This window comes from Antechinus flavipes, chromosome 2, assembly GCF_016432865.1.
Source record: "Antechinus flavipes isolate AdamAnt ecotype Samford, QLD, Australia chromosome 2, AdamAnt_v2, whole genome shotgun sequence".
In the NCBI taxonomy this organism is placed as follows: Eukaryota; Metazoa; Chordata; class Mammalia; order Dasyuromorphia; family Dasyuridae; genus Antechinus; species Antechinus flavipes.
Genome location: NC_067399.1, coordinates 352,851,761 through 352,879,480, shown reverse-complemented (window position 1 = coordinate 352,879,480; position 27,720 = coordinate 352,851,761). Strand labels below are relative to the sequence as shown.

At 33.5% G+C, this 27,720-nt stretch overlaps 1 protein-coding gene across 2 annotated transcripts in view; it reads right to left on the bottom strand.

Moving 5' to 3' along the window:
- Nucleotides 1-420: 420 nt before the first annotated feature.
- MIPOL1 (mirror-image polydactyly 1) overlaps nucleotides 421-27,720 on the bottom strand; it is a 520,237-nt gene continuing 492,937 nt past the window's right edge. Inside the window, exon 11 of one of the 2 annotated variants that reach the window (XM_051978073.1) lies at nucleotides 421-2,988. In XM_051978073.1, the coding sequence (XP_051834033.1) occupies nucleotides 2,922-2,988 (67 nt within the window). In that variant the 3' untranslated portion in view covers nucleotides 421-2,921. The remainder of the gene's footprint in view (nucleotides 2,989-27,720) is intronic. The other variant, XM_051978071.1, reaches the window with a different exon arrangement.

Sequence of the window (27,720 nt, the reverse complement as noted above, 5' to 3'; positions counted from 1 at the left end):
ACCAAGAGCCTGACTGAAGGTAGAGTCAAATTTCTCTCCTTGGCTGTGAGATTTTGAGCTCCAGTTTCAGTCCTTTTTCTTCTTTGGCTCTGAATCTGGCTCAGGCTCCCATCTTATATGCTCTACACTGAGTATAAACCAATCATTGTATCACTAGGAAACCATTATTTGTTGTAAGATTAAATCAATCATACTGAACTTTGAGAACTATTAATTACTATGCTAAACTAGATAACCATTGTATTTATTAATTCCACTGACTTAACACCTTGTAAGAATCCTTGTTTCAGAGTTCTGGTCCATAACATCTGTTCAGTTTATGTTCTTTTTATACATAACTTGGAACAAAGTGCTATTGTTCTTCTGTAAAAATCAATCTGAATGAATAGGTAGCATTTGAGACTTAAATCACTATCAATATTTCTACTTGATACAATAGAGAGAGAAGAATGTTGTTGGGCTGGGAGAAGCTCTATTTCTTTCTGACTGAAGATTGGATCTGGTTAGGATTGGCTTTAATAGGTACACTATTAAAGAATCAGCCAGCAGGAGTAACTTATTGGTTTACAGCTCTGGGATATGCCCCTAATTACCATTAAAAAAAAGAATAAAGACAGAGAAGTAGAGAATAAATTATATATTTTCTATACTTTTGTATCTTATAGAAACTTTTATTTTCAGAGAAGTTCAAATGATTTTTCTTCTACAAGAAGAAAATGCAAGTCATATTATCTTTAGATATTTTTCCTTTAACATTTTTTATTTAAATTTTTGAGTTCCAAATTATATCCTTCCATTCTTTACCACCTCCCTGTAATCAGTAAAAATTACCTCCAGTAATCAATCAAATATAGGTTATATGTGAGCAATTCTGTAAAACATTTCTATAATTGTCATTTTGTAAAAAAATACTGGAATAAAAGAAAAAAAACAGAAAAAGAAAGTAAAAACAATAGCATGCTTCAATATGTATTTCAAATAATATCATTTCTTTCTCAGGAGGTGGATCATATGTTTCATATTTTTGAATTGTCTTGGATCATTGTATTGCTGAGAATACCTAAGTGATTCACAGTTCTTCATGGAACAATATTGTTTTTACTGTTTACAGTGTTCTCTTAGTTCTTTTCTGAAAGCATTTTGCTTGTCATTTCTTGTAGCACAAAAATATTCCATTATAGTTATATACCACAGCTTATTTACTGATTTCTTAACTGACGAGCATCCCTTTGATTTCCAATTCTTAATCATTACAAAAAGAGGTGTTGGTGGAGTTGGTGGAGAACAATCTGAAATTACTGCCCAAAGGGCTATAAAAAACTGTGCATACCCTTTGATCCAGCAACATCACTGCTAGATCTATATTCCAAAGACATCCCAAAAAAGGGAGGGGGGAAGGACCTATTTGTACAAAAAGTATTTATATCAGCTCTTTTTGTGTTGGCAAAATTGGAAATCTTTTTTTAAAAAATGTAATCGGCTTAGAAAATGTCTTACATACTCTACTAATTTATCCAAGTTGTCTTATTCCTGGCTATCTATACTCATTCTCATCCTACATGATAAATGAACATGCCAACATGTTCATTTGAAATTACATGAAGCTAATACTGTTCTCTGACAACTAGATTAATAACTGAAAGAGGTAATATATGCAAATCAATTTGTATAACATCTAGTACTATATAAACATAAGCTATTATTATTGTTTTGTTCTTTTGCTAATTCAAATTTCATTTTTAAAAGAGCCTTTTATTTTAAATTATTTTACTAAATATTTCTTATTCTTCCTGACAAATGCAAAAAAAAATCTAGTTAAAATTAATAAAAGATTTTCCATTAGATTCCAAGGCTTAGTGTATTTTAGACTCAAGCCAAGCAAATGCATGCTAATATACATGAGACAGACGACAAATATAGTAGACAGAATTTTTTCCATATGTATATGTGCGTATATTAATGTACACATTTACTTTTTTTTAAAACCAAATTTAGCTCATTATTATCCATTGCAATTCTTCTTCTTCTTTTCTTTTCTTTTTTTTTTTTTTTGCTGAGATAATTGAGGTTAAGTAATTTGCCCAGGGTCACACAGTTAGGAAGCATTAAGTGTCTGAGACCAAATTTGAACTTAGTTCCTCCTGACTTCAGGATTGGTGCTCTATTCACTGAGCCACCTAGTTGCCCTCATTGCAGTTCTTAAATACATTAGTAAAGCCTTGTGAAGACACATTAAAAATAAGACAATCCTCAAACATCTTCTTATGACTCTGTACTACATTTATTAGTGTGACTAAAACATGATTCCTTCATCAATATGACCTTAGTATAGAACTTTTTATAAAGCATCTTTTGTACAACTACTTTTTGATGCATATATGTAATTCTCTTTAGTGCTATTAAAGGTTATGTGTAAACATTGAGAAAAGAGTTTTCTTATGTTTACACAGTATAGCTTCTTTTGAAAATCATTTAAAAATTTATTCATAAAGATATTCAATATTAAAATAGCAGGTACTTGAAATCTTGACCTAACACAATGGATTTAGATTTGTACAATATTTGCCCTGCTGAGTTTTGATTCTGAAGCAGGTAATATGAGAAGACATGTCCAGTTCAGCTATACCATGTTTCTATGTAACTTTAAAATAAATTGGGACAAAAGAAATAGTTTCAAAGCATGCTCTAAACTTTAGCCACCCATTGGTAAAGGTCTGTAATTAATACATTTGGATAAATAACCCAAACTCAGCAACAAAATGGTTAAACATTTGTGATTTGATTTTATCTCAGCTTGGTATATCGTTGAAGTGTTCCAACTTCTAACAACTTTGTTAAGTGAAGGCTTTAGTGTTTACATAGTATTGAATGAAGCAGCCTGGTCACCAGATGTGATTGCTTCCCTAGACTGAAGCTTTCAGTCAGATCACCGTCCTAATGGTCCCTGTTTCAACCTTCTTCCTCAGAACGTCCACCAACTTTTCCAACCTAGAATGGGGGAAAGGGAATGAGGAGAGAAAAAGGGAATTAGTGTTAAGAATGTACTGACTGAAAAGGCCAATGTTTGCACTGGTCCAAACTGGTAGTCATGTCAAGAAACAAAGTATTATTGTAGGAGAGACACAGGGGTACAGAATGTCAATAATTTAAGGAAAACTTTAACTGATTGCTTAGATAAAGAAGAAACAGTTCAATTCTGACTTCATCTTATGAAATATCAAAGATTTCCTTGATAGCTTAGCGATACATTATAACTGTCTATACATAAATTTTTTTTTGTTCAGTAATCTCTTTTTTTTTATTATAGTTTTTTATTTACAAGATATATGCATGGGTAATTTTTCAGCATTGACAGTTGCAAAACCTTTGGTTCCAATTTTTCCCCTCCTTCCCCCTACCCCCAGATGGCAGGTAGACCAATACATATTAAATATGTTAAAGTATATGTTAAATACAATATATGTATACATGTCCATACAGTTATTTTGTTGCACAAGAAGAATTGGACTTTGAAATAGTGTACCATTAACATGTGAAGGAAATAAAAAATGCAGGCGGACAAAAATAGAGGGATTAAGAATTCTATGTAGTGGTTCACACTCACTTCCCTGAGTTCTTTCGCTGGGTGTAGCTGGTTCAATTCATTACTGTTCAATTGGAACTGATTTGTTTCATCTCATCGTTGAAGAGGTATGCATATATATATATATATATATAATTTGCAGATGACTCATTTTTTAACAATAATATATTACATGTTGACAGCTCTATCACTCCAGTTTCAAAACTATATACTCAATTGTAAATACAGTCTATTGTATTACAATACAGCACCTTTTGAGCTAAGTGTCCATTTTATTACGGGAGAAAACTTGCACCTGTTACTTAGTTTATATGGTCCTTCATATTTAGCATATTACATAGCATTTTAATTGCTAAAATATACTTAACTTTTCTTCATTTAAAAATAGACAGTGATGGCAATGGATCATTTAGTAATCAGAATGAGTTTATTGGTGTGACAAAGGCAAAGAATCCATTTCTAAAACCTTTAAGTCCTGTCAGCTTGCAAATTGTATAAAATGATTTGTGACCAATAGAGTTATAATTCCCAAAGTCAATAAAACATTTTTATTCCAAACTACTGTTGAAAAGCTAGAAATCATACACATGCTCTTATATTTTATAGTCAACAACAACAAAATCACTCAGATTATGATACCATTCTTTAGATGTTATTTAAGCAACTCATTGATAAGGCAATCTTGTTTTTCTGTACTCAATGGGAATTTTGCAAGACTATAGAACTAAGCTATTAGTTAGATTTCTTCTTTGGGAGAGGGAGGTTCTTTGCTTAACACAAAGATTTCAAATTCCCTTTGATGTTACTTAGAGAAATCTTTCTTTAAAAATGCAAAATTTGCCCAGAAGTTTTCATTTAATTCATTATACTCATTCAATGAGTGTAATCATTTTCACCCTGCAAGGATTTTCCTTGCAACACATTTCAGTTTGCTCGATGGTTTGTCTCCTTTTTACAGAATCCATGCATAGAGGTTCTTTCACAAATAAATACGTAGCACAAAACTAGACATGAAGGAAAGAAGGTATTCTATGTGCCATATAGTTGGATTAGATTATGTGGATGTTTTTGGGGGAGTCAATCTAGTTAATTGCTTATCATCCTGAAAATTAACTCAAAGTTAATCAAATCATTTATTTTAAAGCTTTTGTTATGTCAAATAAAATGACTAAATTCTAAGCAGCAAAAGTTTTTGGAGATTATAATGATAATTACTAAAGAAAAGCACAATGCCATTTTTTGGTATGCATGATGAGTATCACACAAGTAATCTTAAAATGATCAAAATAGTCTAACAAATGGCAAACATAGCAGCAGCAGTCAGGAGATTCATTGGAAAATTCATTATATTCACAGATTAGAAAGCATTAGTTAGATTTTCTACAGAGATAATTTCAGTGCTTTGCTTCTATATATACTCTGGATATCAGCACCCATATTACTATAAATATCTTACAATAGATGGTAAAGTTTCACTAATTAGGGCTGATTGAAAGCCCTCCTTGGGGGGGGAGGGCTGATTGAAAGAAAATTGCTAATAAAATATTTTCAAACAGAAATCCTACTGGTTGTGTTTGTGGCACAAAATAGCAATCTTCACATAACATATTAAAATATCTAAAATAGCTTGTTTTTCTAAATAGGTTGGATATATATTCCATCATGATATTATGTATATGATTAATTTGTTTCAATGAATCCTTCTATCATAAAGCAAAAGTATTCATTAATTATTGCAAATTCAAAATCAGAAGTTTTAATTAATGAAGTCTGATTAGATTATGCCTCTTTTGTTACATCTTTCAGACTGATTCACGTTGTTTTGGCTCCTTCTTAATAATAATTACACTATTTTTTTCCTTAAAATAATCTTGCTGAGATAAGGGATTAGTAAAAAAGTACTTGTTTATCATGTTTTTCAGTGTCTGGTATTTTAACAACTACTAGAACAACAACATTCTTAATTTATCTTGGTTAGCAAACAGCTGGAGTCTCTCAGGACCTGGCCGCCCCCCCCTTCCCCCCCCCTCAGTGACTCAGCACGCTTTGGGATCTCAGAGCGCAGGCGCAGCACAGTCCTGCTAGTGCCTCACTGCTGCCACCTGCAGTCTGTAGAGGAAGCTCGATAACACACCCAGCCCCCCCCCAAAGAAAGACTCCAGTTTTTTCTGTTTTTCTTTGGTAGTTTGTCTCTGATTAATAGACAGAATGAGCAAGAAGCTGAAGAGGACTTTAACCCTAGACAGCTTCTACACAGATAGAGAGCAGACTCTAAATCCTGAGGAGACTAAAAACAGGCAGTCCCCAGGTGATTCCCCAAAGGAGGAGATCGTCTGTTCCTCAGCACAGATGAACCTCATAGAAGTGATTAAAAAGGCTCTCACAAGGGAGCTAGAAGAAAAATGGGAAAAGAGCCTGGAGAAGTCAGTTAAAGAGAGAGTGGATAAAGAAGTAAAATCCTTGAAAAATAGGATTAGTGAACTGGAAACAGAAAACAGCTCTCTAAAAAACAAAATTGGCGAAATGGAAAAAAATTCCACAGAACAAAAGAACTCAATTGGACAATTAGAGAAAGATTTTTAAAAAAGTGAGTGAAGAGAATACTTCACTGAAAATCAGAATTGAACAAGTGGAATTGAATGACTCGAGGAGACAAGAAGAATCAGTCAAGCAAATCCAAAAAAATCAAACAATGGAGAAAAATGTGAAATACCTTCTGGGGAAGACAACAGACCTGGAAAACAGATCCAGGAGAGACAATCTGAGAATCATTGGACTCCCAGAAAAACATGATGAAAAAAAGAGCCTGGACACTGTCTTCCAGGAAATTATCAAAGAGAACTGCCCAGAAGTCATAGGAACAGAGGAAAAAATAAACATTGAAAGGATTCATCGATCACCCACTGAAAGGGATCCTAAAATCAAAACACCAAGGAATATAGTGGCCAAATGCCAGAACCCTCAGATGAAAGAAAAAATATTGCAAGCGGCTAGAAAAACCCAATTCAAGTATCAAGGAGCCACAATAAGGATCACCCAGGATCTGGCAGCATCCACATTAAAAGATCGAAGGGCCTGGAATATGATATTCCGAAAGGCTAAGGAACTTGGTATGCAACCAAAAATAACTTACCCAGCGAGAATGAGCATCTTTTTCCAGGGAAGAAGATGGACATTCAACGAAGTAAGCGAATTTCATCTATTTCTGATGAAAAAACCAGAACTTAACAAAAAGTTTGATCTACAAATATAGAACTCAAGAGAAATCTAAAAAGGTAAAGATTAATCTTGGGAACTATATTTTGACTATATAGATGCATAAAGAATACATGTATACCTTGTTCTAGAAATTGATGTGGAAAGGACATTGTACCAGAAAAAGGGTAAAGTGGGGGTAGTACATCTCATGAAGAGGCATAGGAAACCTATTATATCTGAGAGAAAGAATGGAGGGGGATGAATATAGTGGGTATCTTACTGCCTTCAGAATTGGCTTTAAGTGAAAAATCTTAAGACATATTCAATCTATGGTGAAACTTCTCCCATCTCATTGAAAAGTGAGAAGGGAAAAGTGGAAAGGGAAGGAATAAGCTAAGCGGAAGGGAATACGGGAACTGGGAGGGAAAGGGGTAAGATAGGGGGAGGAACTCTAAGGCGGGGGGAGGGACACTAAAAAGGGAGGGCTGTGAGAAACAAGGGGTGCTCACAAGCTTAATACTTGGAAGGGGGGGAAAGGGGAAAGAAGGGAGGAAAGCATAAACCGGGGTTAACAAGATGGCAAGTAATACAGAATTGGTCATTCTAACCATAAATGTGAACGGGGTAAACTCCCCCATAAAGAGGAAGCGGTTAGCAGAATGGATTAAAAGCCAGAATCCTACAATATGTTGTTTACAGGAAACACACCTGAAGCGGGGAGATACATGCAGGTTAAAGGTAAAAGGTTGGAGCAAAATCTACTATGCTTCAGGTGAAGTCAAAAAAGCAGGGGTAGCCATCCTGATCTCAGATCAAGCTAAAGCAAAAATTGACCTAATTAAAAGAGATAAGGAAGGACACTATATCTTGCTAAAGGGTAGCATGGATAATGAAGCACTATCTATATTAAACATATATGCACCAAGTGGGGTAGCATCTAAATTCTTAAAAGAGAAACTAAGAGAGCTGCAAGAAGAAATAGACAGTAAAACTATAATAGTGGGAGATCTTAACCTTGCACTCTCAGAATTAGATAAATCAAACCAGAAAATAAATAAGAAAGAAGTTAAAGAGGTAAACAGAATACTAGAAAAGCTAGATATGATAGATCTCTGGAGAAAATGTAATGGAGACAGAAAGGAATACACTTTCTTTTCAGCAGTTCATGGAACCTATACAAAAATTGACCATATATTAGGACATAAAAACCTCAAACTCAAATGTAGTAAGGCAGAAATAGTAAATGCATCCTTTTCAGACCACGATGCAATGAAAATTACATTCAACAAAAAAGCAGGGGGAAGTAGACCAAAAAATAATTGGAAACTAAATAATCTCATACTAAAGAATGATTGGGTAAAACAGCAAATCATAGACATAATTAATAACTTCACCCAAGAAAACGATAATAATGAGACATCATACCAAAATGTATGGGATGCAGCCAAAGCGGTAATAAGGGGAAATTTCATATCTCTAGAGGCCTATTTGTATAAAATAGAGAAAGAGAAGGTCAATGAATTGGGTTTGCAATTAAAAATGCTAGAAAAGGAACAAATTAAAAACCCCCAGTCAAACACTAAACTTGAAATTCTAAAAGTAAAAGGTGAGATCAATAAAATTGAAAGTAAAAAAACTATTGAATTGATTAATAAAACTAAGAGTTGGTTCTATGAAAAAACCAACAAAATAGACAAACCCTTAGTAAATCTGATTAAAAAAAGGAAAGAGGAAAATCAAATTGTTAGTCTTAAAAATGAAAAGGGAGAACTCACCACTAACGAAGAGGAAATTAGAGCAATAATTAGGAGTTACTTTGCCCAACTTTATGCCAATAAATTCGACAACTTAAATGAAATAGAAAAATACCTCCAAAAATACAGCTTGCCCAAACTAACAGAGGAAGAAGTAAATATCCTAAACAGTCCCATCTCAGAAAAAGAAATAGAACAAACTATCAATCAACTCCCTAAGAAAAAATCCCCAGGACCAGATGGATTTACATGTGAATTCTACCAAACATTTAAAGAACAATTAACTCCAATGTTATATAAACTATTTGAAAAAATAGGGATTGAAGGAGTCCTACCAAACTCCTTTTATGACACAGATATGGTACTGATACCTAAACCAGGTAGGCTGAAAACAGAGAAAGAAAATTATAGACCAATCTCCCTAATGAATATTGATGCTAAAATCTTAAATAAAATATTAGCAAAAAGATTACAGAAAATTGTCACCAGGATAATACACTATGACCAAGTAGGATTTATACCAGGAATGCAGGGCTGGTTCAATATTAGGAAAACTATTAGCATAATTGACTATATCAATAACCAAACAAACAAAAACCACATGATCATCTCAATAGATGCAGAAAAAGCATTTGATAAAATCCAACATCCATTCCTAATAAAAACACTTGAGAGCATAGGAATAAATGGACTTTTCCTTAAAATAGTCAGGAGCATATATTTAAAACCATCAGTAAGCATCATATGCAATGGGGAAAAACTGGAACCTTTCCCAGTAAGATCTGGAGTGAAGCAAGGTTGCCCACTATCACCATTATTATTTAATATCGTATTAGAAACACTAGCCTCGGCAATAAGAGTCGAGAAAGATATAAAAGGAATTAGAGTAGGCAATGAGGAAACCAAACTATCACTCTTTGCAGATGATATGATGGTATACCTAGAGAACCCCAGAGATTCTACCAAAAAGCTATTGGAAATAATTCATAATTTTAGCAAAGTAGCTGGCTACAAAATAAATCCCCATAAATCCTCAGCATTTTTATACATCACCAACAAAACCCAACAGCAAGAGATACAAAGAGAAATTCCATTCAGAATAACTGTTGATACCATAAAATATTTGGGAATCTATCTACCAAAGGAAAGTCAGGAATTATATGAGCAAAATTATAAAAAAGTCTCCACACAAATAAAGTCAGACTTAAATAATTGGAAAAATATTAAGTGCTCTTGGATTGGCCGAGCGAACATAATAAAGATGACAATACTCCCTAAACTAATCTATTTATTTAGTGCTATACCAATCAGACTTCCAAGAAAATATTTTATTGATCTAGAAAAAATAACAACAAAATTCATATGGAACAATAAAAAGTCGAGAATCTCAAGGGAACTAATGAAAAAAAAATCAAATGAAGGTGGCCTAGCTGTACCTGATCTAAAATTATATTATAAAGCAGCAGTCACCAAAACCATTTGGTATTGGCTAAGAAATAGATTAGTGGATCAGTGGAAAAGGCTAGGCTCACAAGACAGAATAGTCAATTATAGCAATCTAGTGTTTGACAAACCCAAAGCCCCTAACTTCTGGGAAAAGAATTCAATATTTGATAAAAACTGCTGGGATAATTGGAAATTAGTATGGCAGAAATTAGGCATGGACCCACACTTAACACCATATACCAAGATAAGATCAAAATGGGTCTATGACCTAGGCATAAAGAACGAGACTATAAATAAATTAGAGGAACATAGAATAGTTTATCTCTCAGACTTGTGGAGGAGAAAGAAATTTGTGACCAAAGATGAACTAGAGACCATTACTGATCACAGAATAGAAAATTTCGATTACATCAAATTAAAAAGCCTTTGTACAAATAAAACTAATGCAAACAAGATTAGAAGGGAAGCAACAAACTGGGAAAACATTTTCACAGTTAAAGGTTCTGATAAAGGCCTCATTTCCAAAATATATAGAGAACTGACTCAAATTTATAAGAAATCAAGCCATTCTCCAATTGATAAATGGTCAAAGGATATGAACAGACAATTTTCAGAGGATGAGATTGAAACTATTACCACTCATATGAAAGAGTGTTCCAAATCATTATTGATCAGAGAAATGCAAATTAAGACAACTCTGAGATACCACTACACACCTGTCAGATTGGCTAAGATGACAGGAAAAAATAATGATGAATGTTGGAGGGGATGCGGGAAAACTGGGACACTAATGCATTGTTGGTGGAGATGTGAACGAATCCAACCATTCTGGAGAGCAATCTGGAATTATGCCCAAAAAATTATCAAAATGTGCATATCCTTTGATCCAGCAGTGTTTCTATTGGGCTTATATCCCAAAGAAATACTAAAGAAGGGAAAGGGACCTGTATGTGCCAAAATGTTTGTAGCAGCCCTGTTTGTAGTGGCTAGAAACTGGAAAATGAATGGATGCCCATCAATTGGAGAATGGCTGGGTAAATTGTGGTATATGAATGTTATGGAATATTATTGTTCTGTAAGAAATGACCAGCAGGATGAATACAGAGAGGCTTGGAGAGACCTTCATGAACTGATGCTAAGTGAAATGAGCAGAACCAGGAGATCATTATACACTTCGACAACGATATTGTATGAGGACATATTTTGATGGAAGTGGATTTCTTTGACAAAGAGACCTGAGTTTCAATTGATAAATGACGGACAAAAGCAGCTACACCCAAAGAAAGAACACTGGGAAACGAATGTGAACTATCTGCATTTTTGTTTTTCTTCCCGGATTATTTATACCTTCTGAATCCAATTCTCCCTACGCAACAAGAGAACTGTTCGGTTCTGCAAACATATATTGTATCTAGGATATACTGCAACATATCCAACATATAAAGGACTGCTTGCCATCTAGGGGAGGGGGTGGAGGGAGGGAGGGGAAAAAAATCGGAACAGAAATGAGTGTCAATATAATGTAATTATTAAATAAAAAAACTTAAAAAAAAAATTATCTTGGTTAAATTTTAGTGCCCTTCTACTTTCAGCAGCTTTATAGGCTCCCAACTCTAATTTAGGATCAGGGTAATACAAATGCAGGATGGCACTTAGTCAAAGCTCTAGTAGATACCTGCTAACTAAAATGGAACTAGAGGTTTATCTCTGATTTGAGCTATGAATAGCTTTTCTGATGGGACAACCTCTCTAATATATGCAAGCTTCTAATTGTCTGCTTGTTCTGACTAGGCCTCGAAAAAAACATCCACTACAATTTCTCTGTGTATTTCTTGAATGATATTTGGTCTAGTGTTTTTCCTCAAGCTTTGCAGGAGTAGTTGGCTGCAATGGGGCTGAGCTGCACATATCTACACTATCATCTCTACCTCTTTCACAATACTTCTATTCTTCTAACACAGTCTGAAAAAGGAAGCCAAATACACTGGGTCATGGAATTATTTCCTTATTATTTATATTATTATATGGTAGAATCCTTACAAAGTGTTAAGTCATTAGAGTTGATAGAAACAATACTTGTATTTACACCTTTAAGAGTTTACACATTAGAGGTCACACATTAGAGCTCGCACCTTTAAGAGAGTTCACACATTAGAGCTCACACATTGGAGTTCACAAGTATGGGAGATACACAAAGTTAACTTTGTAATTTTGTGAATTTACACCTCCCATAATCCCACTCTTGGAAGAGGAGTCAACCTTTGAGTTTACACCTCTAAAAGAGCATAAAAAGAGCTGAACTCAGTCAGGAGAGGTCAGTTAAAAAAGACTGACAGCCAGAAGTCAGTGAGTTCGAAAGATTGACAGAGTGAGAGGTCAGTTGGAGATAGGCAGAAGTTGGAAGAGCTAAAGGACTAGCAACAAGAGCTCTCAGAACCAAAGAAAGCTAACTGGGCTATTTTGGAAGAGACAATAAAAGATTGGATTTTAACTCCTGGCTGTATTTGAGGTGATTATTACTTGGAACTGAAACTAAGGCTGCCTCCAGAAAACCTCCCCGAGAAACCTGCTCCCAGAGAATGATCATATATTCTAGAAAAGAAGAGAACACCACATTATATATTTATATATATTATTTATATAATATGTAATTATGCTTACAGATAATTTAAGGATAAGTTTAGGGTAAAATAACTTAGAACCCCAATAGCCATACTTTTTTCAGAATCAGACTAGAATAGGAAGGAACTTGAGGTCAATTGATTAACATAATATGGAACTACCATTCTTAATCCATTCACTCTGTCCATGACCCTGCTGCCAACCTAATGCAGGCTCTCATTACTTCATGCCTGAACTCCTGTAATAGTCTGCTGGTAGGACTGCCTGCTTTAAGTCAATTCCCACTTCAATTAATTCAGTGATACCAGCCTCTTTGTTACATGAACAAGACACTCATCTTAATGCCAGGTATTTTCTATCTCTCATACCTAGAATATTCTCTCTTCTTATCTCTATCTTCTGATTTCAAGTTCTGATTAAAATCCGATCTTTTTCAGGAAGTTTTTTTCAATTCCCTTTAATGCTATTACCTTTCCTCTATAAATTATTTCCTATTTGTCCTGTATATATCTTCTTTATACCTAGTTGTTTGCTTGTTGTGTCTTCCATTGTGAGCTTCTCAAAGATAGAGATTTTCTTCTATTTTTTTTTTATCCCCAGTGCTTAGCATAGTTCACTGGCACATAGTAGACATTTAATAAATGATTATTGATTGACTTTCTCATTCACTCATAATTAGTGTGTATTTTATTTTACTTTGAATAAAATAAAGAAGTTTTCAAAGTTTGTGTTGTTTATATTTATCAATATTAAATGAATGATATTATTTATATTATTGAACCACAATTTCTATCAAATATAGTTGGATATTTGGGTCACTTCTAACTTTTTATAATCACATAATTATGCTATTATAAACTTTGAAAATGTAGATCTATTTTAAAAAATGCTCACTTAATATAATTATATATTTTTTAATATTGCCCTAATTTCTCTCACTATTCCTCTCCTTTCTTGCTCCCATTTTCCCATCCCTTATAACAAATAATACATTTAAAGGAAATTGAAAAAAAGAAGAGAAAAAATCAGCAAAATTAATCATTTAATTAAAAAGATCAGATGATATAAGCAATGTGTAACTCATTGTCATCCCTCACCCCTGTAAAGGAGTCAGATGGAGGTGTCTTTTAAAATCTCTGCTTTGGAGTCAGGCTTGTCCTTTGTAATTTTGTAACTTTCACTTTTGGCTTTTCTTTCCTTTTCTCTTATTGTATATACTGTTTTCTTGGTTCTGTTTATTCTACTCTGCATCAGTTTGTGTAGATCTTTCTTTTCTTCTCTATATTCATCATATTAATAATTATATTTCTTGAAATTGATGTGCCACAATTAGTTTATCCATTTCCTAACTGACAGGCATCTACTTCGTTTCAATTCTTTGCTATCAAAATAAGAGATGCTATAAATATTTTGGTGTATATAGAGTCTATATCAATGACTTCCTTAGGTTATTAGCTTAGTAAAGAGATCTCAGTGTGTGGAAGTTCCAAATTGTTTTCTAAAATAGCAATTCATAGCTTTTCCAAATAATGTACTATTGTGCATAATATCTTCCTACAACACTTGCAGCATTGACTATTCTTATATTTTGTCATCTTTTTCCAATTTGCAGAATGTGAGACAAAAGTTCAGCATTATTTTGATTTTATTTATATTATTATGGATAATTTGGAACATTCTTTGACATAGTTTTTTAGTAGTTTTCAATTCTTCCGAGATGTTATTCATATACTCTGACTACTTATCTAGTAGAGAATATTTTTTATTTACTGTATATCTGCTAGCTGCTTTTATAGTCTTGTTTTTTCTTAATACTTATGGAAAACATTCTCAGAAATGGAGTGTTGGATCAAAAATATTATTTTTCTTTTAGCATTTTGTAAGCTGTCAATTCAATCAGCAACGAATAAGTATACCTTTTTCTCTACAACAGAATTATCAAACGTGTGGCCTGGGTTGGGGAAGACAAACCATATTATAATGTATTTGGGAGATTTAACAAAATAAGAAAAAAATAATATAATGGCGTTTTCTAAGTCACTATGTGGGCTGCAGGGATTCTTACTTATGGTTTAGTGGCTCTTGTTTCTGTTTGGGTTTGAGACTGTTATTCTACAACCTCATCATGACTAAATTCTGTTATTTTTAATTATTTTTGCTAAATGATAAGTTTGAAGTAATACCTCCAAGTTCCTTTAATTTGTATCATTTCAAGCCCTAGTGAAAACAAAATATATATCCATTGATTGGAGAATGGCTTACTAAAATGTGGTATATGAATATAATTAAATAATATCAGTGGCATAAGAAATAATATCAGTTCATATAAGTCTTCCTAAGCTCATAAACATATATGCATATGTGTGTGTATGACAATTACTTTATTTCTTATACCATTTTCCTTCTCTGTAGCCATTAAGATTGAGGCTCTACTTTTTTGGACCTTTTTTCTGCAAGATACCATTTTCTTCTTGGGGGGGAGGGAAGGGCAGGTTCTCAAAGTCACAAATTAAAGTAGATTAATTTCTTAAAGTTTTATTGTTGATAATCTCTTGATTAAAAGGACTGTGAGTGACAAAGATTTACATCTTCAATATTCTCTTGAAATCACTAATTATTCCTTTATTCTGACTAAAACTCTTTGTTCTATTGAATCCTGGTCCCTGATCTCAAGAGATGCAGTGAACAGAAGTCTGAAGTATAATATTTTTTGTGGTTTTATCCACTGCCCCAGTCATAAATTTAAGTAGTATGCCCTTGTTATGGCTATTTGTTTAAATAGACGAACTTTTTTCTATGAGCAACAAAGCTTTATGTTTCTAATAAGAAACTTGACAAGTAATACAAATCTATGTATGGTCACCTGAGATTTACAAAGCATTCTTATGACTGCCATTGTAAAAGAATTGGAGGTCTATTGCTGATAAGCCTTTCTATATTTGGCTAGGCTGGTTCCTGAAGAACAGATAAATCTATTGCTAGAACTTTCTTGAATGTCTTTCCAATCTGATAAAACTTGCCAACGCTTAAGAACTTAGGAATACCTCAAGGGTGTATATCTCAGGAACTCAGTAATACCTTGAGGAGGAAATACAACAGTAGAAATTTAAAAACTCATTTTAAAAAAATACCACTAATTTTCTAGTGATGGAATAAAATAGTTTTTAAAGAATTATGTTTATAGATTACCCAAGTGGCAACATGAACAAAAGTCATAATGATGATGGGAAGGCATAGATTGATTACAATCTTTTCCCTTATATTGATGAAATTAGTAACTATCAAAAGTATGAAGAAAACCATTCAGATAGATTTTATTTCAAAATTATCTGAGATAACATTGCCAAAAAAGTAAAATAACAGTTTCAAACAAGGCCTTAAACAACAAATGCTAAAGAAGAAAAAAGTTTCAGAATTTGGGATTTCATTAAGTTTACACAAAAGTGACTATTTTAAATACACATATTTCCTGTGCTGGAAAGACCTAGAACAACGGATGAACAGCGAAAAAAGCAGTTCTAACCAAATTCCTTTTATATTTGAATTCTGATTTCTATGACACTGGCAATGTAATTTCTTATCTTTAATATCCAAGTACTCCATAGCTAATACTTTTCAAGCACTACAGCAGAATTGAAATTAAATTATACATATCTTTCTTTTATGTATTAAAGCTTTTATATTAAGGATTAATGGGTCCTGTTCTCCCCAGTGGCTAAATCCCTTCATGTTAGTAAGTTAGATGCTTAGGGAAGCTCATTAACTCTTTCAGGGTACTAGAGTATGACAGTGAACAATAGGAGGTAATTCTTCCTCTCAAAAGAAACCAGTTCATCATTTCCTAAGGCCATAGAACATGGCACTGGCTCAACAATATTTGTAGATATCTATATTCTAGAGGATCTACAAAAGTTAGCAGCAATGGTAATAAGAATAATAGTTTGATTTTAGGTTATGTGATCAACAAGATGACAGACTAGATCTTTTTTCCTGAGTCATTACTAACTCTGACTGAGTCCCGTATAATCTCTCAAAGAGGAATTATAAGCCTGGTACAGGATTAAAGCTGAATACATAGGACAAAAAAAAATAAGCATTGACAATATAAAAGCCTGCCATGCAACGTTGAAAAATATGAATCATTAAGTTGTTCGGTATCTTTTCCCATTAGCTTTCAAGACACACAAATCAGTAGAAACTGGCCTGTTCCTGGGACTTCAGCTGCAGATTCTGATGGCCTAACACATTTCCTGTCTACTACCAAGCCACAAGACATATACATTTTCTAATTCAGTTCAATCACATGGTAGGAAATGCATGGTGCCTTATTACTGGTTGGTTAATCCTTAGGCCCTACTTTGTTGCATAGTTTTCACTCCGGAGTACCTTATATTCCCCTGATCAGTTCTAAAAAAACTGGCAGATATTGATTGAACCCACAAGAAAAGATAAAAAATAAAGAATAAAGGAAGAGCTGGAGCACAGGGTCATTGTTAGTGGCTATGCCACATATAGAAAAAAAGGATTGAAACCCAGAAACCCAGGGTTAATTCCATCGCCTGAGAAGATGATTCTAGCAGGGATTGAATGTGGCAAAACATGAATCCTCCAAATAGGAGGAGGCTGAGGAAGCTTTGCAGTACAGCACTGTGTTTATATTCAAGAACAAAGAGGAAGAAGAAAGCAAGTGATGGGGGAACATAAGAAAAATACTGTAACAAAAGATTTTGAGAGGAAAAAAAATAATGAAAATCTAGATTGTCATGAGCACACATAGGCACACATACACATGCACACACACACAGACACACACACACAAACACACACACACACACACACACACACACTCACACATACCCTCTACCAGAAAGGAACTTAGAACCAGAAGTTTATTACAACTCTCAAAGGGATTATAAAGATCTCTTCTAAAATATTATAAAACAATGGAAGTGAACCAATTTCTGATAAAACAGGAATTTGGTGACATAGGAGATAGAGTGCTGGAGATGGAATCAAGAAGACCTGAGTTAAAATTTAGTTTCAGACATTTACAAGCTACATGACCCTGGAGAAGTCACAACTCTTTTTGCCTCAGTTTTCTCAACTATAAACAGGGGATAATGATAGTACCTATCTGGAAGGATTGTACTCAAAACATTCCTGGCACATAGTGTTATTACTGTATAGTCACTTCCAATCATGTCTGACTCTTTGTAAGTGCTTTTGGACAAAGATACTAGAATAGTTTGTCATTTCCTTCTCCAGCACATTTGACAGATGAGAAAACTGAGACAGTGTTAAGTGACTTGCCTAGGGTTATACAGCTAGTAAGTGTCTGAGATCAGAATTGAATTCAGAAAGATAACCTTCCAGAAAGGGACCTGTATGTGCAAGAATGTTTTTGGCAGGTCTCTTTGTAGTGGCCAGAAACTGGAAACTGAGTGGATGCCCATCAATTGGAGAATGGCTGAGTAAATGGTGGTATATGAATATTATGGAATATTATTGTTCGGTAAGAAATGACGAGCAGGATTATTTCAGAAAGGCCTAGAGAGACTTACATGAACTGATGCTGAGTGAAATGAGCAGGACCAGGAGATCATTATATACCTCAACAACAATACTATATAATGATCAATTCTGATGGACGTGGCCCTCTTCAACAATGAGATGAACCAAATAAGTTCCAATAGAACAGTAATGAATTGAACCAGCTACACTCAGCAAAAGAACTCTGGGAGATGATTATGAACCATTACATAGAATTCTGAATGCCTATATTTTTGTCCACCTGCATTTTTGATTTCCTTCATAGGCTAATAGTACACTATTTCGAAGTCTGATTCTTTTTGTACAGCAAAATAATTGTTTGGACATGTATACTTATATTGTGTTTAATTTACACTTTAACATATTGTATTGGTCAACCTGCCATCTGGGGGAGGGGGTGGGGGAATGAGGGGAAATATTGGAACAAAAGGTTTGGCAGTTGTCAATGCTGTAAAATTATCCATGCATATAACTTATAAATAAAGAGCTATATATATATATATAAAAAGATAAACCTTCCTAACTCCACACCTGGCACTCTATCTACTGTACTACTTAGCTGTCCCTGGCACATATAAATACTTATTCCCTTCCTTTCACTCTTTCCTCTGTCCTTTTTGTGGAATCTCAAGAAATAATGAAACAAGAACAAAGAATTCCAGAATATTTCAGAAAAGAATTATGATTTATAGAAAAAATGAATTTATATTTGTCAAAATTTATATTTATCAAAGCAGAAAAAAATGACTTGGCACATTAGAAAAAAACATTGAATCCATATCAAGCTCCTTCAAAGAAAAAAAAAGAATAACAGATTTGCCAAACAAAAATATTGAATCAGAGAAAAACCTGACAAATATGAAGGAAGAGACCATGAAAGTTGAGAGTTGAGTTCTCAAATGTTAAGAGAACACATTCTTTATGCAAGCCAAAATCAATGACCTTGAAGAAAGGGTGCACAGAGATAATTTAAGAATAATTATTGACAAATTAAAAAAACAAATCTTGAACACTGTAACTTACAAAATAACCTTAGAAAACTGCTCTAAACTTCTGAATAGAAAACAAAACACCAATAAAATAATCCACAGAGATCCCCTACCCCATCTCTTGTCATCATAAAACTAAGAGTAAAATATCAAGACATACGGTGGTTAAATTGAACAATTCCAATAGCAAAAAAGATATTTTGCAAGCTGAAGAAAGAATGAATGTAAAGGAAAGCGAATTCAAGTAAAAGACTGTTTTGTACCTACTAGAATCTACAGAAATATACTTAAAAAGTAAAGGAACTGAAGATGCAACTCTGAAAATATGAGCATAATGAAGTATGATGCATTCCTGCAAAAAAAGATGTATGGAAAACAATTTTCTTTTTTTTTTTGACTTTTATTTGTTTGTTCATTCATTCATTCATTCATTCATTATTAAAACTTTTAATTTACAAAACATATGCATGGGTAATTTTTCCAACATTGACAATTGCATAACCTTTTGTTCCATATTTTCCTCTCTTTCCCCTTATTCCCTCCCCTGACTGGCAGATAGTCCAATACATGTTTAATATATTGAAATACATGTTAGATCCAATATATATACACATATTTATACAGTTATTTTGTTGCACAAGAAAAATCAGATTAAGAAAGAAGAAAAAGAAAAACTGAGAAAGAAAACAAAATGCAAGTAAATAATAGAGTGAGTAAGAATGCCATGTTGTGTTCCATACTTTGTTCCCATGATTCTCTCTCTGGGTGTAGATAGCTCTTTTTATCACTGCACAAGTGGAACTGATTTGAATCATCTCAATGTTGAAGAGAGCAATGTCCATCAGAATTGATCATAGTATAGTCTTATTGATCTCCTGGCCCTGCTCATTTCACTTAGCATCAATTCATGTAGGTCTCTCCAAACCTCTCTGAAATCATCCTGCTGGTCATTTCTTACAGAACAATAGTATTCTATAGCATTCATATACCATAATTTATTCAGCCATTCTCCAGTTAATGGGCATCCACTCAGTTTCCAGTTTTTTGTCACTACAAAGAGAGCTGCCACAAACATTTTGCACATTTCCCTCCTTTAAGATCTCTTTGAGATATAAGCTCAGTAGAAACACTACTGGATTAAAGGGTATGCACAGTCTGGTAACTTTTTGGGCATAGCTCCAAACTGTTGTCCAGAATGGTTGGATCCATTCACAGTTCCACCAAAGCTCTCCCAGCTTTTCCACATCCCCTTCAATATTCATTATTATCTTTTCCTGTCATCTTAGTCAATCTGAGAAGTGTGTAGTGGTATCTCAGAGTTGTCTTAATTTGCATTTCTCTGATCAATAGTGATTTAGACTACCTTCTCATATGATTAGAAATGGTTTTAATTTCTTCATCTGAAAATTGTTTGTTCATACCTTTTGACCATTTATCAATTGGAGAATGACTTAAACTATTATAAATTTGAGTCAATTCTCTATATGTTTTAGAAATGAGGCCTTTATCAGATCCTTTGGATGTAAAAATCAAAACAATCAATTTTCAAACATCCAAAATAGTAAAACACAAGAAAAATACATTTACCAGTTAATTATGTAAGTATATTATTTAAAAGTGTAATTTCCAAGGAAAACTAATAAAATAAATTATCCTGTCTGTATTCAGTGTTTAAAGAAAGAAAAATAAAGAGAATCATTGATCTATAGAGTAAAAAACAAAACAAAGAGAGATCACAGTTAAAACACAATGAAAGGAAAAATAAGCATAATTTAAAGAAAAAAAAAAAGAATAAAAGAAAAAGTAAGTACTATAGACTGTCCTATTACCCACTGACAGGTGAATAAATGTTATTCTGTGAGGCAAATTTGCATAATAGAAGAGTGTATAAATGGGGAGAATGGAGATAGAGGATAGTGATGAATAGGAATGTATGCTTATCTAAGTACCTAAGAATATTAAGTATTCTTAATAATCTAACCATTCAGTAAATGCTCCAACCCTTCTCTATAAGATATGACTATCAGCTATAGAGTCTGTGGTAGAAATAGTGCTACCAAACATTGATGATGATGATGATTATGCTTTGAAATAATAGCTATTGTTTACTTTTTTTTTTTTTTTTTTTTTTTTTTTGCTTCAGGCCATTTGATTTTCTTTAAAACATAGGAGCTACATAGAATGCACTTAATTCAATGGCAAATACCTGGAGCTGGTTCATCCCAAGACCTGGGTAAAGGTGAAAAAGGATAGGATTATGCATGAACTGAAGATCCTCTCCCTTCATATATATATAGGCCCAGATCAAGATTGAACTAAGAATAACCAATTAAAAAAAACAAAACAACTGAGTCATGTTGGGTGGAGAGGAGAATATAGGAAGAGCTATAGCTTGAGACTGGGTTTCTATAAAGAACTAAGTGAAATGCTCTCCCCCTCTGACTGAAGAGCCTCTCTACAGCAGTGGGGCATATCCACAAATATTATGGGATCATTAGTGTATGAATGTATAAATTATTTTCCTTTTGAATAGCCCTTTCAACAATCCTTGGGTTTCTCTTCTTTTGAGGCTCTGATATCTATTAGATTTTAAAATACTAGTTCAGTCACTGATGATGTTTTCCTTAACTCTAGTTTTTTCTTTTTTCACTTCTGCTATCACCTCTGCTGGCCTCTGCCTCAGTCTTACTGTTGGGTGATGGGGGAGATACTTGCACTTTGTAACACTTCTCTCTCCTCAGGGAATGTTAACTTTCATATTGTCTCTGTTATGCCACAGTCTTTTTGAACTGTTCTATTGCAGTACAACTGTTTTTGCCTGCATTAGTTTCCCTGAATTATATCTCCATTGTCCTGAGTGCTATATGCAACCCCCAACTTTTTCCTGTCCCATTGGGGTTGCACTATCCCTCTAAACATTCCAAAAGATATGACTATCTCACATACCTAATTGACATCTTTATTTCTGTTTATTCAGACATCCTGACTCTGGCTTCCTAGTAAGAATTTATAGTTTTCCTCCTATCCTCCTAGAACCATAAAGTCTCAAGACTTCCCGCTCTTTGCTTCCTGCCTTTGTTTCTCTTCTTACTAGAATCCTATAAAGAAACCTGGGATTCTCACATTCACCACTGCATACTTTGAGATGAGAGTCCAGTCAATCAACTAAGCTCTCCAATAAATAAAATATTAAAACTCTCTAATCTCTATCTTGCATCAGTTTCTCCAGCATTATAGTCTCAGCAAAAAGGGGACACATTTGAATGAAAGAAATGGCAGAAAGGAGAACTGACATTGGGGAATTCAAAATTAGAGTTCTCAGCTAGTTTCATTCAGAAAATTCTAAAGAATTAATAAAAAATTCAAATAATTAATTGCTTCAGTTTCAGGCTACAAAACATCCATGAAATCCAGCAGTGCAATAAAATTCAAGAGAAAAAACAAAATAAAACAAAACAGAAATAAAATATCTAGAGCATTAAAAATGAAATAAAATCCTGGAGTAAATAATAGAAAGGGAATTCTCATTTAAAAGAGCTATCAAATGCATAAAATATCCAAATTTCAATTTACTAATAAATACCTGCATTGGTAGGTATAGTGGTAAAGTAGAAAAAATGGCAGACCTGATGTCAAGAATACTCATTTCTCTGAGTTCAAATCTGAGAGTCCTAGACACTACTAGCTGTGTGACTTTAGGTAAGTCACTTAACCCTCTATGTCTTAGTTTCTCATCTACAAAATAACCTACATTTCTATATTTAGATGTCCATTAAAGAAATTTAATAGTTTTCTCATTTAGTGCCATAGCAATCAAACTACAAAGAGTATCCTTTACAAAATAAAGACAAAAGTGTTACAAAATATTAATCTCAGGATGTTTTAGAGGCTCGAAACAACCAATTTTCTAAAATTCTTAACTTTTTTTACATGGTTGTTTTAAGTGCTTATAATAACTATGACCTAAAGGTAGTTCCAATTTTATACAATTTAAATGACTGTCTCAAAAAAAAACATGCTTGCTACATCTTGATAGTTCTTTGGAAAAATATATCTCTTCAAATTCTTTTTTCTCTATTCTTGTGGTCATCACCAAGTAAAAGGAGTTATATAACTGAAGTGTTCATAATGCTATGATTGTGGCATTGTGTTCTTGTTATCTTTATATGATTACAATACTAAAATGTTCAGGGCAGGGAGGCCCTGAAAGTTTTCAACAGGCAGAGCCTTGGATGCTCATACCTACTTCTGCTCTTCAGTTTCTTCAAACTCTTTTGTTGCTTTCTATAGAATGACATTATTTAACATACTCTTGTTCAAGACTGTTAAGGAGCATTTTGGTGAAGTTACTTTTCAGAATTGAATTAGTTCTGAATATGGAAGAGTAGTATATAACTAATATGAAATTTTATTATCTCACAAATGAGGCCAAATCTAGATTAATTTATAGGTGAAGAAACTGGGACTTAGAGAGGTCATGATTTTCCCAAGGTCACAAAGCATATGAGTACAAAGCCAGAACTTGACCCAGTTATCTACTAGCTCTCAATGTAGAACTATATTTACTCCTTTATTCCCTCTAGCACAGAAAACTCTTTTCTAAATTTGCTTTTGATATTTGTTTAAATTTTTAACATGTACTCAAAATTATTAACAAACATGAACACAACTACATACAAAGAAGAGCAGAAAAAGAGGATTGTATATGAAATTATTAATATACTACCTCAATTAACAAACATTCATTAAGCTACAGAATTACATAAAGCTTGTTATTTTAAATACAAATCAAATTCACCATGGCAAATTCTTCCAAACCTCATAATTACTATTGAGAGCATCACTTTTAAGTTCACGACTTTCATATCATCCTCCACTCCTTTCACTCATCCTACATATCCAAACTAGTCAATATTCAAAATGTTGTCAAGTCTTGTTATTTCTACCTTTATGCTACCTTTACATACAAACATACATACATATGTATGTATACACACACGTATATATGTGTGTGTGTGTGTGTGTGTGTGTGTGTATTCTCCTTTCTTCACTCACATAGTTGACACCTTGGTGCAGGTCCTTGTTACCTCAAGGCAGATTATTGTGAAAGTATTTTCTTTCTTGCCTTGTGTCTTCCCACTTCATCCTATCCTCCATTCAGCTACCAAAATGATTTTCTGACAATACAAATCTGACCATATCATTCATTTCCACCACCATCCTGTTCCCCTCCCCTTTACTCCAATGTCTATTATATTTACAACATACAATCCTATGGCTTTTTAAAAAGCTATCCTTCCATTATTCCTTTCCTACCTTCCAGTTATTTTACATATTATTCTGTGTTCTAGTGACATTGGACTTCTTGTTACTTGCACAGAATATTCAGTCTCCTGATTTCACGAGTTTATTCTCCATTCTCAGAATGCGCTTCCTTTTTACTTTTACTTCCTGGTTTCCCTGGCCTCCTTAGGCTTAGTTTTCACCTTCTGCACAATTTCATTCCCATTCCTTTCCCACCACTGCTAGTGCCTTCCCTCTAAGATTATTTTCCATTATGTTGTATATATTTTTGAAAGTACAATTTTTATCCTGTGGTCTCCACAATGAGAATGTAAGCTCTTGGAGCGTTATTTGTTGTATCTCTAATACTTAACAAATTATCTGGCTCTTAATAAATGCTTCTTGACTGATAATAAAAATACTGCTTTGTCTGTCTGTGTCCTCTTCTGAGTTTCATTTTGCTTTCTCCTGTGTAGTTTCTAAATGTTTCACTGATATTTTTTCCTTCATTTGCTTTGTTATTATTTTCTTCAAAGTCCTTCCTTTTTATAAATAAGTATAATCAAGAAAAATAAATGAGCATTGTATTGTTCACATCTGGAAATGCACATTTTAAATTCTGTATCTATAGTCTATGACCTCTCTATTAAGAGATGAGAGGCATATTTCATCATCAGATTTCTGGAGTCAAAATGGATACTCTTTTGATCAGCATTCTTAAGTCTTTCAAAAATCATCTTTTATAAGTTGCGCTGGCACTATATGAACAGTTCTAGTTCTGCTTGTTTCATTTTGCTTTACTTCATGTACCATGTACTATGTACTTCATATATTAACTTGACAGTGTTTACCAGTGTGTATTTCCTTTTTAATTCTAACTTTATTGTTTTTGTTTATGCAAAATTTTTCAATTGTATATAATAAAAATCTATTCTCATGTGTTTATCTTCCATTCTTAGTTAATAAATATCCCTATTCACAGTTGTAAAAGCTATTGCTTTCCATTCTCCTCTAATCTGCTTATGATGCCTTTTTTTTTTTAAGCTAGGGTTAGCTATGTATCCATTTGGATCTTATTATATTATTGTATGAGATGGTGATCTAAGACTAGTTTCTCAGATCTTCCAATGTGTGAAGCAATCTTTCTTAAATAATGAGTTTATACTGTTAAGGCACAAGTCAATTCTGTGAGAGCCTCCACAGCTGTGGATCATACCATCTGAAGGAGTTGCAAGGCAGCCTTTGCTGACACAGGTGTTTTGGACTGGGAATGAGATAAATTGGAGGCAGAAGGAAGAGGAGACAATGCAATGGCCTCTCAATCAGAGAGAGAGCTTAAAGAATAGCAACTGCTTCTCAGTCTCCTTGCATCATCCTCTCACAAGATGAGCTCCACTCTGGGTTGGATCTCCAGCAGCCACTGTTAGGTGGCTCTCATTATTCCAACAGCTCTTCCGTGTATTCCAACACTATACATAAGGAGTTTATATTTTGGGCTCATCAAACACCATATTAGTGCTTTCAGTTACTTGTAAATTTTATGTATTATCTTTTCCATTAATTATATTTTTACCAGTATCAAATAGTTTTGATTATTACAGCATAAGCATAGTTTGAGATTTAGTACTGTTAGAATCCTTTCTTTTTCACTTTTTTCATTATTTCTATGGGATTCTTGATCTTTAGCTCCTCCAGCTGAATTTTGTTATAATTTTGTCAAGTTCTATAAAGTTGAACATGGCTTGATTGCCATGAGACTGAATCTGTAAATTAATTTAGAGTATTGTCATTTTTATTATATTAGCTTACTGAAAAAAATTGATGTCTTTCTACCTCTTTTCTCTTCTTCCTCATCTTACATTAATCAAACTCTTCAACTTCTACCATTAATTAGATTTTTCTGTTTTTCCCAACAGATTGTCTCCTTTATAATAAAACACCATCTAATCTTCTTATCTATTGAATCTTTCTTTGTTGCCTGCAATTTACATCTTAGGTCTCTTCCATTCTTAAACTCCCCTCCCCCAATAACTCTTATTCAATCCTACCACCCATGTTAACTATGGTTATGTTAACTACTCATATGTTTTTTCCCCCATCTTGGCTAAACTTAAGAAAGTATATTCCTCCATTTCCTTTCCTGTCAGTACTTACTCTATGCCAGGCATTGTGTTAAGCACTACAGAAACAAAGAAATGCAAAAATACTAGTCTCAAAGAGCTAACATTCTACTGAGAGAAATAATACATGTACAACTATATATATATATATATATATATATATATATGACATATCCACTGTAAATAGGAGGTAATCTCAGAAGACAAAAGAATTGGTGCTGGTAGGATGGTGCGGAGGGAAGCAGAAGAACAAAAGGGAAAAATTCTTGAAGACTATGCCTGAATGACAATTTATCTTAATCAATTATTTAATCATTTCAGTGAAAAAAAATTAAAACTTCAAAAGCAAATTAAACATCATCTTGTTCAGTATCCATAAATAAGAGAAACAATTATTTCGTTCCCAAGGTAAAGCATAAAATCTAAACATTTTTATGAAGGTTATAGTTAAGTATCAAATACCAGTCTTAATAATTATGCCCTAAGTAGATATTAAAGGTCTCAGAGCTCATAGTTAACTTTTTGCCATTATGCTTCTGACCACACCATTCCAAGGAAATGGCTCTCTTCAAAGGTGCCAATGATCTCTTAATTGCCCAATCTACTGGCTTTTTCTTAATCCTCATTCTTTTTGACATGTGCTGCACTTGGCATCATTACCCTCTTCTCTAAAAGTTTTCATCCTTAGGAAAACCTAAACTGCATTCTCCTGTTTTTCCTCCTACCCGTTTGACAGTTTCTCAGTCTTCTTTGCTGGTTCTTCATTAACATATGCCCATTCACTGTGGATTTTCCCCAAAGTTCTGTCTATCCATTGGAAATGGATATAAAGTGAAAGGATCTGAACCCTATGTCTTGAGTTTTATTTAACCATATATTTACATAAAATAAATGAAATATTGGCTTTCTTTTTTATTGATCAGATTTTTTTTTTTTTAGCAAAAATCCAGAGCCATTATAGTATCTATTTGACCAATAAAGAAAACATGTTAAAGAAACTCACATAGAAATGGCTGTGGTCTGTACCCTACCAAAATATGTTACTTTCTTTTTCAAAACATATTCAGATGAAAGATGAAAGAACTATAACTCCTTTAAATAAGACAATATGTCGAAATCTTACAGATTCCTGGACTAAGAATTTGAAGTGCTTAGAAACTTCATTTTACATGAAA